Source organism: Eubalaena glacialis, chromosome 4, assembly GCF_028564815.1.
Source record: "Eubalaena glacialis isolate mEubGla1 chromosome 4, mEubGla1.1.hap2.+ XY, whole genome shotgun sequence".
NCBI classification, from domain to species: Eukaryota; Metazoa; Chordata; class Mammalia; order Artiodactyla; family Balaenidae; genus Eubalaena; species Eubalaena glacialis.
Window position 1 is genome coordinate 181363379 of NC_083719.1, and position 16026 is coordinate 181379404.

General features: G+C 62.1%; 3 protein-coding genes across 4 annotated transcripts; 2 read left to right on the forward strand and 1 right to left on the reverse strand.

Annotated features, from left to right (window-relative positions):
• The first annotated feature begins 1833 nt into the window (after nucleotides 1–1833).
• PCP2 (Purkinje cell protein 2) lies at nucleotides 1834–3665 on the forward strand. The gene is made up of 4 exons (XM_061188830.1): nucleotides 1834–1884; nucleotides 2452–2566; nucleotides 2814–2938; nucleotides 3546–3665. Exons 1-4 carry the CDS (start codon nucleotides 1834–1836, stop codon nucleotides 3663–3665), a joined length of 411 nt encoding a protein of 136 aa, XP_061044813.1.
• Nucleotides 3666–3719: 54 nt separating this feature from the next.
• Nucleotides 3720–5319, reverse strand: LOC133090413 (protein PET100 homolog, mitochondrial). Its single transcript, XM_061188831.1, is given in 4 exon segments — nucleotides 3720–3879; nucleotides 4185–4217; nucleotides 4369–4455; nucleotides 5206–5319. Coding segments are annotated over 4 exon segments (318 nt in total). The 3' UTR covers nucleotides 3720–3795.
• A 199-nt stretch (nucleotides 5320–5518) lies between these two features.
• On the forward strand, nucleotides 5519–15657 carry XAB2 (XPA binding protein 2). 2 transcript variants are annotated; one of them, XM_061190598.1, is made up of 20 exons: nucleotides 5519–5590; nucleotides 6718–6866; nucleotides 7170–7293; nucleotides 7527–7724; nucleotides 8592–8726; nucleotides 8806–8970; nucleotides 10283–10427; nucleotides 10879–11030; nucleotides 11143–11262; nucleotides 11379–11510; nucleotides 11614–11745; nucleotides 11849–11962; nucleotides 13250–13412; nucleotides 13517–13707; nucleotides 13928–14050; nucleotides 14135–14306; nucleotides 14519–14648; nucleotides 14781–14884; nucleotides 14979–15087; nucleotides 15641–15657. In XM_061190598.1, the coding sequence occupies exons 1-19, from the start codon at nucleotides 5540–5542 to the stop codon at nucleotides 15038–15040; spliced, it is 2562 nt and encodes an 853-aa protein (XP_061046581.1). In that variant the 5' UTR covers nucleotides 5519–5539; the 3' UTR covers nucleotides 15041–15087; nucleotides 15641–15657. The 2 variants fall into 2 exon arrangements, with proteins under 2 accessions (XP_061046581.1, XP_061046580.1); XM_061190597.1 differs by lacking the exon at nucleotides 15641–15657 and having other exon boundaries at nucleotides 14979–15094.
• The last annotated feature ends 369 nt before the right edge of the window (nucleotides 15658–16026 follow it).

Here is a 16026-nt window from a genome sequence, read left to right on the forward strand (position 1 = left end):
AACCTCCACACTGTTTTCCATAGTGGCTGCACCAATTTACATCCCCACCAATGGTGTAGGAGGGTTCCCTTTTCTCCACACCCTCACTAGCATTTGTTATTTGTAGATTTTTAAATCATGGCCAGCATAACCAGTCAAGTTTAGAACATTCCCATGATCCCAAGGTGCTCGGGTTTTCTCCTGAGGACAATGGGGGCCAAGAGTGTTCTGAGCAGGGGAAGGAGGGGACCCTTGCAGCTCCTGGGAGGAAGGATGGATTGCAGGGGCAAAGGAGGGAGCTGGGAGACCCTGAGGAAGCTGGGACCACCTCTAGCTGCTCAGCCTGTCCCCTGGTGGTGAGGCTCTGTAGGGTCTGCCACCTCTCATTATACTCAGTGAGAGTGACCAAGGTCTTCTGCTGTTATGGGCTCAAGGCTGCCCACGGAACAAAAAAGCGTGTTGAAGTCCTAACCCCCAGAACCTTAGAACGTGCTCTTATTTGGAAATAGGGTTTCTGCAGGTGCAATTAGTAAAGATGAGGTCGTGCTGCAGGAGGGTGAATCCCTAAAGCAACGTGACTGGTGCCCATGTCTTATGACAGCCATGTGAAGGACACAAGGGGGACATCTGTGACAACAGAGGCACAGACTGAAGTCCTGCTGCTACAAGCCAAGGGACACCAAGGACTGCCGGCAGCCACGAGAACCCAGGGAGAGGCAAGGAAAGACCCTCTCTTCCATGCTACAGGAGTATAGCCCTGCCAACACCTCGATTCTGTACTTCCGGCCTCCAGAACTGTATGACAATAAACGTCTGTTGCTCTAAGCTACCCAGTTTGGGACACTTTGTTAAGGCAGCCTGGGAAACTAATATGTCCGGGGAGGAGCAGGACATCACGTTGGCATCTGGGTCTTGGGGCCATGGAGAGGGTGTGAATGGGGGCTCCGGATGGTGGAGGGCTGCCTGGGGAGGAGGACCAAGCTTTTCAATTGAGCAGAGGTGATGAGAGCGTGGCCCATGTATTCCGAGAAGAAACTTTAACTCGTTTCCAGAAAGGCATCCTGGGGATGGGGTGGGGTGCAGGTGGGATCCTCCCAGCAGCACCCTCTCCCGGGGCGCTGAGGGAGAGCCATAGCTGCTCAGCGGAGGGGGCAGGGGCTTTCCTCCCCAGGAGTCTAGCCTCCAGTCCCTAGGCCGGGCTGGGGGGAAAGATCAGAGGAGACAGACCAACTTGGCATTGGCGGTGGGGAGACAGGAGCTACCAGACCTTCCTGTTTTGGGAGTCGGGGGTGGGCAACCAGACCAGGGGAGAGTGAGTAGAGGAAGGGTGGCCAGGAGACAGAGGCCAGCCGGTGGTGCCTCAGGGGTCCTCGGGCCCAGCTTCCTCTCCTCCCACCACCTGTGGATGGCAACTGCCTTTCTGGCAGATATGGGTGGGCAAGCTGGGTAGCTTCAGACCTCACCTCGGCTGCCCTATGGCCCTGTCCTCTCCCTAGGGGACCCAGCCAGCCCAAGCTCCCCACTGTGGGGACGCTGCTTTGGCCGACTGCTGCACCCCACCTGAGAGTCTTTGGGGCCCAGCGAGTCCTGCTGGGCCAACAATGTCCGAACCCAGGTCACCCTGCCTCCTACCCCCCCACGGCAGCCCCGGCCTCACGCTGCAAAAACAATTATCTGGATCATCTTTATGGAGCTTAAGCTTGGGTGGGAGCAGATGGGGCGTGAACTGGGGATTTGGGGCTGGGTATCCACTCACCGCCATGTCCCAGTCTCTTAAAAAGCCTTCTCTGGCACGGGGCCAGGGCAGAGGCCAGTGGAGAGGTGGACAGGACCCAGGGGAGGGGCGCAGGGACAATGATGGACCAGGAAGAGAAGGAGGATGGGGGCTCGGCCTCCTGCAACAAGGTGAGCAGGCCCCGCCGCCCCCCCCCACACCGCCAACTCAAGGACCCGTGAATGACAAGGCTAATTAGTTTGTAGGGCACCTAATTAGCAAGTGAGTCTCCTGGGACCCCCGACCCAGTTGCCGCCCAAGAAGGTGCTGGTGGGCGGGAGGGTCCGAGTGCCTAACCCAACCCCAGGGCAGAGGTCAGGGCTCTCAGTGCTGACCTCCTGTGAGGTGAGGGATGCTGGGATTTAGGAGCTGTCAGGGGGACGTTCCCCTGGCTCGTGTCCCAGCCCCCGGGCCACCCTGCAGTCAGGCCCCAATCTAGGACGGTGGCCCTCTCCCTTGGGGCAGCACCATGTGACATGGCACTGCTGGTGGGGCCCCTGGGGCGGGGGCCGGGATTGAGGAGACTCATGTCTCATTTGGAGCAGCTCTGCAGAGCAGCACACCAGCGGGCACCATGGTGAGAGCCACAGAAGGGGCAGGGCAGGCCCGGGGGTCGGGGGGAAGCTGGCCGGCCAGGAGGGGAGTTGAGGGCTCCTCCAGCTGAGGGGCCGGCCGGACTGAGTGTGTCTGTCCCCCAGGCAGGCTCCCCAGACCAGGAGGGCTTCTTCAACCTGCTGAGCCACGTGCAGGGCGGCCGGATGGAGGAGCAGCGCTGCTCACTGCAGGCGGGGCCGGGCCCAGCCTCCGAGAGCCGTGAGAGTGGGCAGGGAGGTGTGCGGAAGTGGGTGTGATGGGGGGGGTGAATGGGGCAAGTGGCCATCTGGGGGACCAGTGGGCAAGGGTCTGAGAAAGTGAGCAGGCAAGTGGGGACAGAGATGCCTGTGGGTTGCGGGCAGATGTGAGCATGCTTCCTGGAGGGTGTGAGTCGGGGTGGAGGGGTGGGTTGGGGGCCTCCAGCTGGGCTGTCTGAGTTCTTCCCCACGGCCTCCGCTTCATGCAGAGAGTGGCCCTGCACCCGAGATGGACAGTCTCATGGACATGCTGGCCAGTACCCAGGGCCGCCGCATGGATGACCAGCGTGTGACAGTCAGCGCCTTGCCTGGCTTCCAGCCTGTGGGCCCCAAGGTAGGTGATGTTCTGCCAGGGCTGAGGAGAGACCAGCCACACTGATCCCTCTAACCCTGCCTCCCACCCCCACCCCTGTCCATCATCTGCCCCTGGGGATGAACGCCTGGTAGGAGCGCCCACCCTGCGTACTTGCCAGTCACAAGACCCCGGCCAATCCAATACCCCAGTTCAGAGGTAGGACAAAGGCCCAGACAGGGCTGGGAAGAGATCAAGATCATGCAGGGGGCATGTTAAAGTCAGAGCTGTGGCCAGAACTTGTGGCTCCTGCTCCCAAGTCTGAGAACTTCAAGGAGGCGAGAGAGAATAGACCCGCTCCTGAGAAGACACCTTGAGGGTGGAGGGCACGCGAGCTCATGCCCAGGACACATCTAGACACCCATGTGTCCATGTCACACGTACTCACCCACAGCTTGGGTTCTGATCAGGATCCCAGGGATGTCCCCAAGACCCATCAGCTCCCAAATACCACCCTAAATGTTGAGTAACTGAGGAGTGGAGAAGCTCAGGGATGGTGGGGGCAGATGGGGGGAGGTGGGACTCCGGTTGTCACCTGCACTGGCCAGCACTGCCCTTGGCCCTCTGGCTGACCCCTCTGCATCCACAGGATGGAGTGCAGAAACGAGCCGGGACCCTCAGCCCCCAACCCCTCCTCACCCCTCAGGACCCGACTGCACTCAGCTTCCGTCGAAACAGCAGCCCCCAGCCTCAGACACAAGCCCCATGAGGGCCTGAGGCGTCCTGGGCCCCACTTGGCCCCCAAAAGCAGACAATAAAACACTTCCACGAGCAACAAAGAACCGTGTATGTGTGTCATTCTGTGGGCGGAGAGGCAGGGATTCAGGCACTTGGAGGCCTCAGGACCTCTGCTGGGCAGCACGAAGGAGCTTTTCCTCCCGCTGCTTCCGTATCCTTTCTTTGAATTCTTCTAGCTCTTGGCGCTGGGTAAGGGAGTGGGATGGGAACAAAGGAGGGGCGTACACACCTCAGGGCCTGGACCTCTTTCCCAGCATCCCTCCCCTTAATCCCCCAGACCACCACTTCACAGTTCAGTGTCTACACTGGAAGCCTGTGCCAATTATAACCCGGGTCCAAGTGGGATTAGCTTCAACCTTCAGGGAGAGGGCAGTAAGGAAATCACGTGTCCCTCCACTCTCAGTTCCCTGCCCATGACTGAGGGTCCCATCATGGCTACAGGAACCCAGGCTCCTCCCTCCTCTGATGGGAGAAAAAGTAGGTTGCTTACCTGGTCTTCCTTCTCAGGGGGCCACAGCTCCCTCTGTAGGGACAAAGTCACAGCTGGATACACAAGCCAGGAGCCTCCAGAGCGCCACATCCGGGGCAGGGTTGGCTCAGGGGAGGCAGACACTGGTCCCCATCAGGTTGGTGCCCCATACCCTCCCCCACCCCCGGAATGAACCTGTGCCCACCTTGCGCTGTACGACATAGTCCTCAAACCACTCGGCCTGATTGGCAATCCAGAACATAGCCACAGGGAAGGTGAGGTAGATGGTCATCTGGAAGGGCAGGGGCGGGATAAGAAGAGCCAGGAGTCACCCCCACCCCCCAAAACTGTGCAGATGCTGCTTAGAGCCTGGAGGACCATCCCCTGACAGAGACCAGTGGTGCTTCCCCAGCGCCCCCAGAACCTCAAAACTCCCATCAAGGGTACAGAAGCCACACACCTTAAAGCCTAGCCTCCATAGTCCAAGAGCCCCCTCCAAAAGCCCCCTCCGAGTCTGGGAGACTCCCTCTCAAAGAAAGACACACACACTCTCTCTCTCTCTCTCTCTCTCTCACACACACACACACACACACACACACACACACACTCGCCCCAGGAACAGAAAAACTCGTACTACAGTAAAGCCATCTCTTTGAGACCTCATTATCCCACCCCAGTTAGATCCCGGAGCACACCCAGACCTAGGCCTCATTCTTCAGTCTACTCCTCTACCTCTAAGTGTATGCCTACGAGAAAGACGCACACCCACTATGACCCCGAGAGCTCCCCCAGAACCTGAAGCCTTCCTTCTTAGAGCCCCCTCCCCAGATCACCCTTCTCAGAAGGCTTTCCTCACACCAGCCCTCCCAGAGCCCCGAACCCTGTGCCCCCTTCTCTGGGGTTCCAACCGTAAAGGTCCCTCTCAAATCTCAGGAGCTTTCGCTCCAGAGTGCCCTCTCTCAGAGGTCCCCCTTTTCAGAGCCTCCTCCTCAACCAGGAAGACCCCGCGCCCAAGCCTGCAACCGCTCCATTGCTCACTGACCCGAAACACCTCCAGCTTCACCCCCATCTTGCTCTTCTCAGGCTTCAAAGCCGCTTCCGCCCAAAGCCAACCATCCAGCAAGACAGCAGCTCATTGGGAGTCCGAGGGTTCCATTGCTGAATCTGATTGGTCCGATGAGCTTCGTGATGACGTCATATTCGGGCGCTTCTTCTCTGCTTCCGGTAGCTGTTCGTCTACGTGAAAGTCAACAATGCAGGGCGTGCAATCGGGAAGGGTTCAACCAATAGGAAATGGGCCTGGTTCGAGGGGGCGGGCCTTCGGCCGGAGACGTCATTATAACGCGACTCCTGCGCGTACCTGGAGTGCCAGGAAAATGGTGGTGATGGCGCGCCTCTCGAGGCCCGAGCGGCCGGACCTTGTCTTCGTGAGTCCGCGGCGGGCCCGGGGGTGGCTTCCCTGGGGGCACTGGGGCTTAGATGCCTCAGGAGATTCGGGCCTGGCCGTCCGGGGGATCTAGGCCAAAGTTATGCCGGTCTGAGGGCAGGAGGACCCTTACGGGCCAGAGACCGGATCATGATGTACGGACCAGGCTGGTCAGGAGCAAAGGTCTGGTGCTAGAGCCCAGGTGACCTGAGTAAAGAGCAGGTGGTTGAAGTTAAGGGCCTGGCGTCCCGGGCCTGGGGCGGAAATGGGAGTGGGCGAGAAGGGAGACTCGCGTAGCTCAATCTTGAGAGGCCTGGTGTTTGAAGTAAAGGCATGACGACCAGTCCAGGTCTCTGGTTTCAGTGGTAAAGTCTTGGTGTCTTGGGTAACGATCTAGGTTTGGTCTTGAGTGTTATAGTTTTTGGGATAAAGGTATGGTGTCTGGACCGGGAGAACCCTGGAATCAGAAGTAAAGACCGGGTGATGTGGAGCTGATCAGGCGATGGCCCGTGGAATCCTGAAGAGTCAAAGGCTTGGTGTTTGAAGAGTCAAAGGCTTGGTGTTTGAAGTAGAAGCCTGGCATCTTCACTAGATTCTTGGTGTCTCGAGTTAAAGGCTAGGCATCTTGTACATACCTTTTTTTCTGAGATAAGGGTCTAGCTTCCAAGTTCTGGGGCAGAGTTGAGCTAGACTCTGGCTAGTGGGGGCCTGAGGTGCCAAACGTCTGGTGTCTGGGAAGAGCCATGTTGTTGAGGAGGTGACACTTGACGTCTAGGGCAGAGGCCTGGCGTCGGACCAGGGTCTTGGTGGCAAAAGAGTCTGGTGATCTGGGCCAGAGAGTGGATAGCTTGATTAGGAAGGCCAAAAGAGTGATGTCTGGGTGACAATCTCATATCTGGCCTAGAACGCTATGACCAAGGAGTCTGATGGTCTGGGTCAGATTGTAGGCAGTAGTATTCTGAAGGGTCTGGACCAGATTCCTGGTATCTGGGTGTCTGGTGACCGGGCTCCCAATGGTGGGGAGTGGGATCTGGGACCTGGGGAGGGGTCTGGAGTTTGGAGTGGAGTCGTGCTGCACGCAGGCTCTGAGAACAGGTCTGTCTTCTCCCCGTACCCCGGCCCTGGCAGGAGGAGGAGGACCTCCCCTATGAGGAGGAAATCATGCGGAACCAGTTCTCTGTCAAATGCTGGCTCCGCTACATTGAGTTTAAGCAGGGTGCCCCGAAGCCCAGACTCAATCAGCTGTATGAGCGGGCGCTGAAGCTGCTGCCCTGCAGGTGAGATTGGTTGCAGCTGCCCTGCCTGCCCCAGCCCCACACCCACCCCACCTTATCCAATCACCCCAGAACTTGCTAGTAGGTCCCACGTGACTGCTATGTGTTGTGTCGCCGAGTATACATCCCCTGATCAGTGAGCACACCTTCCCTGACGTCCCGGCCATTCCCCCATCGCAGAGACTTGTCACCCCTCCCTGGGCCCCTTCTCCCAGCACTTGTCTCGTGGGGCAGAGTGAAGGGTCCCGAGGTCCATAAAGCTGACCAATCGCTGTCTGCCCCTCCCCTCTCCCCCCACCCCCCCAGCTACAAACTCTGGTACCGCTACCTGAAGGCGCGCCGGGCACAGGTGAAGCATCGCTGTGTGACCGACCCTGCCTACGAAGATGTCAACAACTGCCACGAGAGGGCCTTTGTGTTCATGCACAAGGTGGGGAGGGGGCCTGGCTGGGCCAGGGGATGAGTGGGGAGGTGGGGCTCAGAGTCCACGGAGGTGGACAGAGCAGGGGGTTGGAGTCCTGTGGCCTCTGTGCACTCAGGGTTGAGCGAGACTTGGTTCCAGGGGCACGGGAGTTCCGGGTCCTGCTGCAATGGACATCTGGTGTCTTTATGGCCTGGTGGTGGTGCTGGCAGCTCAGACCCTGCCTCTTCCCACACCTCCAGATGCCCCGGCTGTGGCTAGATTATTGCCAGTTCCTGATGGACCAGGGACGCGTCACACACACGCGCCGCACTTTCGACCGTGCCCTCCGAGCGTTGCCCATCACACAGCACTCTCGTATTTGGCCCTTGTACCTGCGCTTCCTGCGCTCACACCCCCTGCCTGAGACCGCCGTGCGGGGCTACCGGCGCTTCCTCAAGGTAAGCCCCTCAGTGGGCGAGATGGGGCCAGGCTCAGGCAGGTGGGCCAGTTCCCCCAGGTCAAGACTTTCCAGAAACTGGCTCGTTGGGACACTGTCTGCCCTAACAGACAGAATATGGGAACAAGGCTTCTTAAGACAGAGTTTTGTTTGTGAGTTCTGTGTTTAATCTCCAGACAGTTTGCTAGCTACCACATCAAGCATTAAGACAGGTGCCGGGGACAGTGTGGCTAAGACAGTCGCTGCCTCCACGGAGCTTTCAGTCTAACTTTGCAGACAGATGCATATGACCTGACCACACAAATCAGAGTAAAAGTGCAACCATGGGAGGGCAGGGAATAGGAGATAAACGACTAGGGAAACAGATAACAGGCAGGGCTGAGAGTCGAGGTGCAAATAGCGGGGAGGCATCGTGCAGTTTTCCTGAACTTATAACGTCTCTTATGCGTCGTGAAATGCTTCGCATAGTATTGTTTAGGGGCTTGTGATGAAAGCAAGTCTTGGCCTGTGCAGGCTGGACCACTGATGTCTAAGCTAGACCAGTCAGGACTGAGACTGGACCAGTGGGGCCCAGGCTGGACCAGTCAGGGCTGGGGCTGGACCAGTCAGGGCTGGCGCTGAACCAGTGGGGCCCAGGCTGGACCAGTCAGGACTGAGACTGGACCAGTCGGGGCCCAGGCTGGACCAGTCAGGGCTGGGGGTGGACCAGTGAGGCCCAGGCTGGACAGGTGTGGCTATGACTGGGTGTGCAGGGCGAGCTCTTGTCCGGGACAGTGGTGGGTGGCTGACAGAGAGCCCAGAGTGGGAGGGGGCACGGTGGCATGGCCCTGTGGCTCCACTGACAGCTGGCGGGTGGGTGGGTGCCCAGCTGAGCCCCGAGAGTGCCGAGGAGTACATCGAGTACCTCAAGTCGAGCGACCGGCTGGACGAGGCCGCACAGCGCCTGGCCACCGTGGTGAACGACGAGCGCTTCGTGTCCAAGGCCGGCAAGTCCAACTACCAGGTGGGCCCCGGGGTGGCGGCTGGGTGGGAGGGCTCGCCCCCTTAGGGACAAGGGTGACGCTCCTTCCCGTGCCTTGCAGCTGTGGCACGAGCTCTGCGACCTCATCTCCCAGAACCCAGACAAGGTGCAGTCTCTCAGTGTGGACGCCATCATCCGCGGGGGCCTCACCCGCTTCACCGACCAACTGGGCAAGCTCTGGTGCTCGCTGGCCGACTACTACATCCGCAGCGGTCACTTCGAGAAGGTGCTCGAGCACGCGGGGCTCCGGGAGCGGGGCGGGGTCTCCCTCCAGCACATAGTATTGGGGGATGCCTGAGGACACGCGTGCGAGCAGAAGACGTGTGCACATGGACCGCTTGGGCACACGTGTGCGTGTGTGCGCCGCGCACATTTGCCTTTCTGAAGGCGGGGAGAGGCAGGCGTCATGGCCCTGCCGGCGAGTGCACCCACCTCAGGCCAGCCGGACCTGGATCTCTCTGCTCTGGCCTTGGACCTGCTTCAGCTTGGGTGGCCTCATTTGCAGAATGAGAGCGACAGTCACTTCCTTGCCTACTGGGACTCAGGCACCGAGCGGGTGTCCGGTGTGAGGGTCCCTCCCGAGGCGTTGGTGTTTCTGTCAGTGTCCGTGTTGGCTGTTCTCCTCATTGGGCCATGGAGTGGCGAGCTTGGGGCCGGGCGGGGGCGGGGTGTGGAGCTCTGAGAGGTCCCCAGAGGGGCTGGCTTGGGACTGGCTGGGGAGGGGGTGGGCCGGGGGGAGCAGAGTGAGAGGGAGGGGCTGGAGTCGGGGCTCAGGGGGTGGTGAAGGACTGGGAAGGGGGAGCCCTGCAGGCTGAGGAGGGGCGGGCTGTGTCCTGCTGCGGGGAGCCGCCAGCCAGCCAGCCGCGAGCAGGACATAGGCCTGACCAGGTGTGTGTCTTACAAAGACCCTTCAGGCTGACACTTTGAGCAGAACGCACAGGCCGAGGCCGGCAGCAGGAGACCGGCCAGGAGGCTGCTGGAGCCAGCGGCCAGGCAGAGGCAGAGGGGCAGGATCAGCCAGGGACAGGGGCAGAGTGACGGGCCCGCCCTTGGTGGGGATGCGCCTCGCCCATGCCAGCACATTCCTTTCATGCTGCCCTCGGGGGTTGTTGGGGGGGATGACTGGGAGAATGTGAGCTGGAGAAAGGGGGTCGGGCAGGCGTGAGGGGTACTTTGTAGCAACGACTGAGCACTCCGTGGCAAGCTGAGGTTAGGGTCCCTGCAGGGTGGCTGGTCGCCTGTTGGGTCTCACTGGGGCCAGACCCTTTGTGCATCTCACTCGAGCCCCACAGTGAGTCTGCATGAGGGGCTGTCACTGTTGGTTTACTGATGAGCCGAGGCCCCCAGCTCACTCTGGCAGAGGAGGGGAGGGGAGCTCCGACCGTGGCTGGGCACTGACGGAGCTGGGCGGGCCCGGGGAAGGCCCTGCAGGGGTGCTGATTTGGGACTGGTGCCAAGGGCCGTGCTGCCGGATGCCCTGTGTCCATGCGGTGGGCGCACGTGCCCCTCCCCTGCCAGCACTTTCCCCATCCCCACAGGCTCGGGACGTGTACGAGGAGGCCATCCGGACCGTGATGACCGTGCGGGACTTCACCCAGGTGTTCGACAGCTATGCCCAGTTCGAGGAGAGCATGATCGCGGCGAAGATGGAGACTGCCTCGGAGCTGGGGCGGGAGGAGGAGGGTGAGCTGGGGGTGTCCCGAGTGGCTGGGTCAGGGGAGACGTGGGTCTTGGAGTCAGAGGCCAGTAGGGAGGGAGTCTGAATGGGCGGTGCGGGTGGGATCTCGGCGGGTAGCCAGGACTGGGAACACATCTCAGTGGGGCTTGGGCCGGACACTGGCGGGAAGGGAGAGCTGGGTGGACAGCAGGGGTGGGGAGGGGGGCCTGGGCCAGAGCTTGGCCAGGAAGAAGGGCTGGGGGGCATGGTGGGGATTGGAGGGGGTTCCAGAGTAGCCTGGCCCCGGGGCAAGCATGGGGTCAGGGTGGCCCTGGGGCAGCTCAGGGAGGGAGTGCCCGGATGGACAGTGGGGGGTAGCTGGGGGCTGAAGGGAGAGAGAGCTGAGAGACGGAGGTGGCCAGGGGGCCGCGTGCTGAGGCCTCCCCCCCTGCTCCCGGCTTTTCCCACGGGTCCCAGACGACGTGGACCTGGAGCTGCGCCTGGCTCGCTTTGAGCAGCTCATCAGCCGGCGGCCCCTGCTCCTCAACAGCGTCCTGCTGCGCCAGAACCCGCACCACGTGCACGAGTGGCACAAGCGCGTGGCCCTGCACCAGGGCCGCCCGAGGGAGGTGCGTGGCGGCCCCGCCCCCAGGGGCATGATCCGCGCCCCGCCCTCCGTCCCCAGGCCCCACCCTCCCCGCCCAGGGCCCCGCCCAGCCTGACCCCACCCCTCCTGCCCAGATCATCAACACGTACACGGAGGCCGTGCAGACGGTGGACCCCTTCAAGGCCACCGGCAAGCCCCACACCCTGTGGGTTGCGTTCGCCAAGTTTTACGAGGACAACGGGCAGCTGGATGACGTGAGTGCCGTGTCGCCTGTGCGCGTTGCATGTACTAGTACTTACAGGTCCTCCGTCCCGCGCCCACAGGCGGGCGGGCGGGCAGGGTCTCAGCCTGGCCCCTGCCCGCCCCACAGGCCCGCGTCATCCTGGAGAAAGCCACCAAGGTGAGCTTCAAGCAGGTGGACGACCTGGCCAGCGTGTGGTGCGAGTGTGGCGAGCTGGAGCTGCGGCACGAGAACTATGACCAGGCCTTGCGGCTGCTGCGAGTAAACACAAGCCCGGGTTGGGGGGAGTGGGGGAGCCTCAGGGTGTGTGATCTGGTCCTGGACACCCGCCGTGGGTTTACCCCTGCTGGCACTGCCCGTGCAGAAGGCGACGGCGCTGCCCGCCCGCCGCGCCGAGTACTTCGACGGCTCGGAGCCCGTGCAGAACCGCGTATACAAGTCTCTGAAGGTGTGGTCAATGCTGGCCGACCTGGAGGAGAGCCTCGGCACCTTCCAGGTGAGCTGCCAGGATGGGATGGGGGCGTGGGATGGGACACGCCCCGCGGGGGGCCGCTGACTCCGCCCCCGGGACACGCTCTGACTGGCCCCCTGCCCCACAGTCCACCAAAGCCGTCTATGACCGCATCCTGGACCTGCGCATCGCCACGCCCCAAATCGTCATCAACTACGCCATGTTCCTGGAGGAGCACAAGTACTTTGAAGAGAGCTTCAAGGTGAGGGGGCCCCGGATGGCATTGTCCCCTACCCGGGCTGCCATCACCGCCGATTGGGAGGCTTAAACAGCAGAGATGTGTTTTCTCAGTCCTGAAGGTCGGAAGCCCGAGATCAAGGTGTCGGCAGGGCTGGTTTCCTCTGAGGCCCCTCTCCTTGGCTTGTAGAGGCTGCCTTCTCACTGTGTCTTCACATGGACACCTTTTTGTGTGTTTCTGGTGTCCCTCGTGTGCCCAGATCTGCTTTTGTGAGGCTGTCAGTTGTATTGGAATGAAATTTACCCTAATGATCTCGTTTTTTTTTTTTAATTTATTTATTTTTGACTGCATCGGGTCTTTGTTGGTTGGCTCGGGCTTTCTCTAGTTGCAGTGAGCGGGGGCTACTCTTCGTTGCGGTGCGCGGGCTTCTCATTGCGGTGGCTTCTCTTGTTGCGGAGCATGGGCTCTAGGCGCGCGGGCTTCAGTAGTTGTGGCACACGGGCTCAGTAGTTGTGGCTCGCGGGCTCTAGAGCGCAGGCTCAGTAGTCGTGGCGCACGGGCTTAGCTGCTCCACGCCATGTGGGATCTTCCCGGACCAGGGCTCAAACCTGTGTCCCCTGCTTTGGCAGGCAGATTCTCAACCACTGCGCCACCAGGGAAGTCCTCTCAGTTTAACTTAGTTCCTCCTTTAAAGATCTTATCTCAGAACACAGTCTCGTTCTGAGGTACGGGGAGTTAGGGTTTCGACTTGAACTTGGGGGGACACAGGTCAGCCTGTCACAGGCACGGAGGTCTGCCTGTGTGTGGGGGGGTGTCCCTGCCTTGCTGCTCAGGCTACGGGCTGTAGGCACGTGGGGTGTTTTCCACGTGCATGTGTACGTGTGGCGGGGCTTTGCCCCACTGTCTTGAGGTTTTGTCGTGTACACGTGGAGACTGTGCACATACATGGACGGGGAGGTCATACACGCACGCGAGTGCCGCCGCTGCCTGAGTGGCAGGCCCCGCCCCTCTGCCTGGGTGGTGAACCTTCCTCCAGGACACCGGGCCCCAGCGTCTGCCGAGCTGAGGTTCCACGCGCCTCTTCAGCCATAATGTCACTGACTGATCTTAGTGAGTCCTAGTCCAGCTCTGTCTTTGGGGTCCTTGCAGTCTGTCCAGGGAGACAGGCAGCGCACAGACCCTTCTGGCTGGGCTCTGATCGCGTGATCACAGGGAGAAGTGGGATGGGGAGGGGTGGGCAGACAAGGGGCCCACTTGCTGAGCTCTAAGGAGTCTCCCCCTGCGGACTCACACGACTCCCCCTCGGGGCAGGCGTACGAGCGCGGCATCTCGCTGTTCAAGTGGCCCAACGTGTCCGACATCTGGAGCACCTACCTGACCAAGTTCATCGCCCGCTACGGGGGCCAGAAGCTGGAGCGGGCACGGGACCTCTTTGAGCAGGCACTGGATGGCTGCCCTCCCAAATACGCAAAGAGTGAGGAGGGCCAGGCAGGCTCAGTGGGGGGGTGGGGGGGGGGATCACGGGCCCAGCCACTGACCTCTGGCCCCCCACCCCCACCCCGCTGCATCCTGTCACAGCCCTGTACCTGCTGTACGCGCAGCTGGAGGAGGAGTGGGGCTTGGCCCGGCACGCCATGGCCGTGTACGAGCGCGCCACCAGGGCCGTGGAGCCTGCCCAGCAATACGACATGTTCAACATCTACATCAAGCGGGCAGCCGAGATCTACGGGGTCACCCACACCCGCAGCATCTATCAGAAGGCCATCGAGGTGCCCGCCGCAGGTGGTGGGGTGGGGAGCTGGGGGTAGGGAGGGGGAAGAAGGGGTCCTGTAGGTAAGGGATCCGAGCGAGCTTGCGCGCGGCGTCTGTGGGGAGGCCCGCCCGCCCAGGGGCCGGCCTGGTGTGCTGGGAACCACCGGGGCTCCCCGAGAGGGGCGGCCCCCTCCGCCTCACATCCCACCCTCCCTGATCCCTCCCGACCCCGCCCAGGTGCTGTCAGACGAGCACGCCCGGGAGATGTGCCTGCGGTTCGCGGACATGGAGTGCAAGCTCGGGGAGATCGACCGCGCCCGGGCCATCTACAGCTTCTGCTCGCAGATCTGTGACCCCCGGGTAGGGACGGGTCCCGGACCCGTGGGTGTGGGAGTCTGCGGCTGAGCCAGCCGGCTCACGTCCCCCGGCCCCGCCCCTCTGCAGACGACCGGGGCCTTCTGGCAGACGTGGAAGGACTTCGAGGTCCGGCACGGCAACGAGGACACCATCCGGGAGATGCTGCGGATCCGCCGCAGCGTGCAGGCCACGTACAACACTCAGGTCAACTTCATGGCCTCCCAGATGCTCAAGGTGTCGGGCAGCGCCACGGGCACTGGTGAGCAGCTGCGGCCCAGTGCGGGTCTCCCGGGTCTGGGAGCATCAGGGTCTCCTCTGCCTTCCGTGCCTCAGGCTGGGAACTCCTCGAGGGCCGGGGCCTCAGGCCCAGGTCGGGGGGCGCCCAGCGGCACCCAGACCGACACAGGCACCTAAGGCAGTAGTTGAGGACAGCCTGCCCACGGCATCTGACCCCCACGCTTCCCCCCGCAGTGTCCGACCTGGCCCCCGGGCAGAGCGGCATGGACGACATGAAGCTGCTGGAACAGCGGGCCGAGCAGCTGGCGGCGGAGGCTGAGCAGGACCAGCCCTCGCGGGCCCAGAGCAAGATCCTGTTTGTGAGGTGAGGGCGGGGCGGTGGAGCCAGGGCTGGGAGCGAGCCAGCTCTTCAGGAGGGGAGGCGCGGGGAGGTTGGGGGGCTGCCGGGCCCAGCTGAGCGGTGTGGCCCCCTCCCCCGGCCGCCTACCTTCCCCAGGAGTGATGCCTCCCGGGAGGAGCTGGCCGAGCTGGCCCAGCAGGCCAACCCAGAGGAGATCGAGCTGGGCGAGGACGAGGACGAGATGGACCTGGAGCCCAACGGTAAGAGGCCGGCTGGCCAGGCGGGGTGGTGGGCGGAGGCGGGGGCAGGACCCCCTCCTGGAAGGTGACCGAGTCCTCCTCGCCTCACCCCCAGAGGTGCGTCTGGAGCAGCAGAGCGTGCCGGCCGCCGTGTTCGGGAGCCTGAAGGAGGACTGACTCGCACCCCCTGCCCCTCCACCGCTCCCCCAGTGAAGCTCGTGTTTGTACGTTCTGGTCTGAGCCTCCTTCCTCCCCGACCTCTCCTACTGCCTCGGTGCCCGCGGGGATTGCCAGCTCAGTGCCGCCCTGCCCCCCACCCCACCCCCCAGATTGGCCGGTGTGGGGAGGTGGGGCAGCTGGGCTCCGGGCCAGGGCACACGCTCCACCCTAACCCCGCAGAGCCAGTTCTGGGCTCTGAGAGGCCAGTCTCTCTGCCGCCTGAGGCCCTGAGCCTGGAGGGGGCCCCTGTCCCCCTCCCTATCAGCAAGTAGAGATACTTAGCCTCCTCACCACTAACCCTTCTTCCCTGGGTGAGGGCACCCCCTCCCCTTGGGCAGAGACTGGGCTGAGAGCTCCGGAGGCAGGCGGGCCCCAGCCGCTCTGTGATCTTAGCGAGGCGCTTCTCTCCCTGGACAGCTGCCAGGAGCCAGACCTCAGCCATGGGCCGTGGCCTAGGTGTGGTCCTTAGTCCTAAGCTCTGGGAAGCCATTAGCGGGCTCTAAGCTAGTAAAGGATTTTAAGCATTCAGGGACTTAATCAGATTTGTGCCCTGAACAGGCCAGGCAGGCTGCTGTGGGGACCGGCTTGTGGCAGGAGGTGACTGGGGGCGCAGTCACGGGGACAGAGAGAGGCGAGCGAGCCAGAGAGGCCCTCGGGAGGAGAATGTGCGGGATCCGGTGGCGTTGGAGAGGCTGAGCTGCAGGGAGACCCGAGCTCTGCCCGGCTCGAGCTTGTGATGTAGCTCCTCCACCTGAGACGTCCAGCGGCCATGCCAAGGCGGCAACCAGACCCTTGGACGTGGAGCTCAGAGGAGGGAAACAGGAACCCCCGGCCCAGAGGCGGTCACGGAGCCTAGAAACGTAGGCAGACAGCTGGAGGAGAGATCACGTTTAGCAGTTGGCCAAGGACCAAATGCCAGGAGGGGCCGATAACAACAGCCGCAC

What these genes read in the sequence shown, in the direction of transcription:
- PCP2 (XM_061188830.1), top strand. Translation starts at nt 1,834, where the DNA reads ATGATGGACCAGGAAGAGAAGGAGGATGGGGGCTCGGCCTCCTGCAAC. An exon ending in GGGCCCAGCCTCCGAGAGCC is followed by an intron (nt 2,567 to 2,813) that starts GTGAGAGTGGGC and finishes CGCTTCATGCAG; the next exon opens with AGAGTGGCCCTGCACCCGAG. An exon ending in TCCAGCCTGTGGGCCCCAAG is followed by an intron (nt 2,939 to 3,545) that starts GTAGGTGATGTT and finishes CTGCATCCACAG; the next exon opens with GATGGAGTGCAGAAACGAGC.
- XAB2 (XM_061190598.1), top strand. Translation starts at nt 5,540, where the DNA reads ATGGTGGTGATGGCGCGCCTCTCGAGGCCCGAGCGGCCGGACCTTGTC. An exon ending in GCTGGGGCGGGAGGAGGAGG is followed by an intron (nt 10,428 to 10,878) that starts GTGAGCTGGGGG and finishes CACGGGTCCCAG; the next exon opens with ACGACGTGGACCTGGAGCTG. An exon ending in GGGCAGCGCCACGGGCACTG is followed by an intron (nt 14,307 to 14,518) that starts GTGAGCAGCTGC and finishes TTCCCCCCGCAG; the next exon opens with TGTCCGACCTGGCCCCCGGG.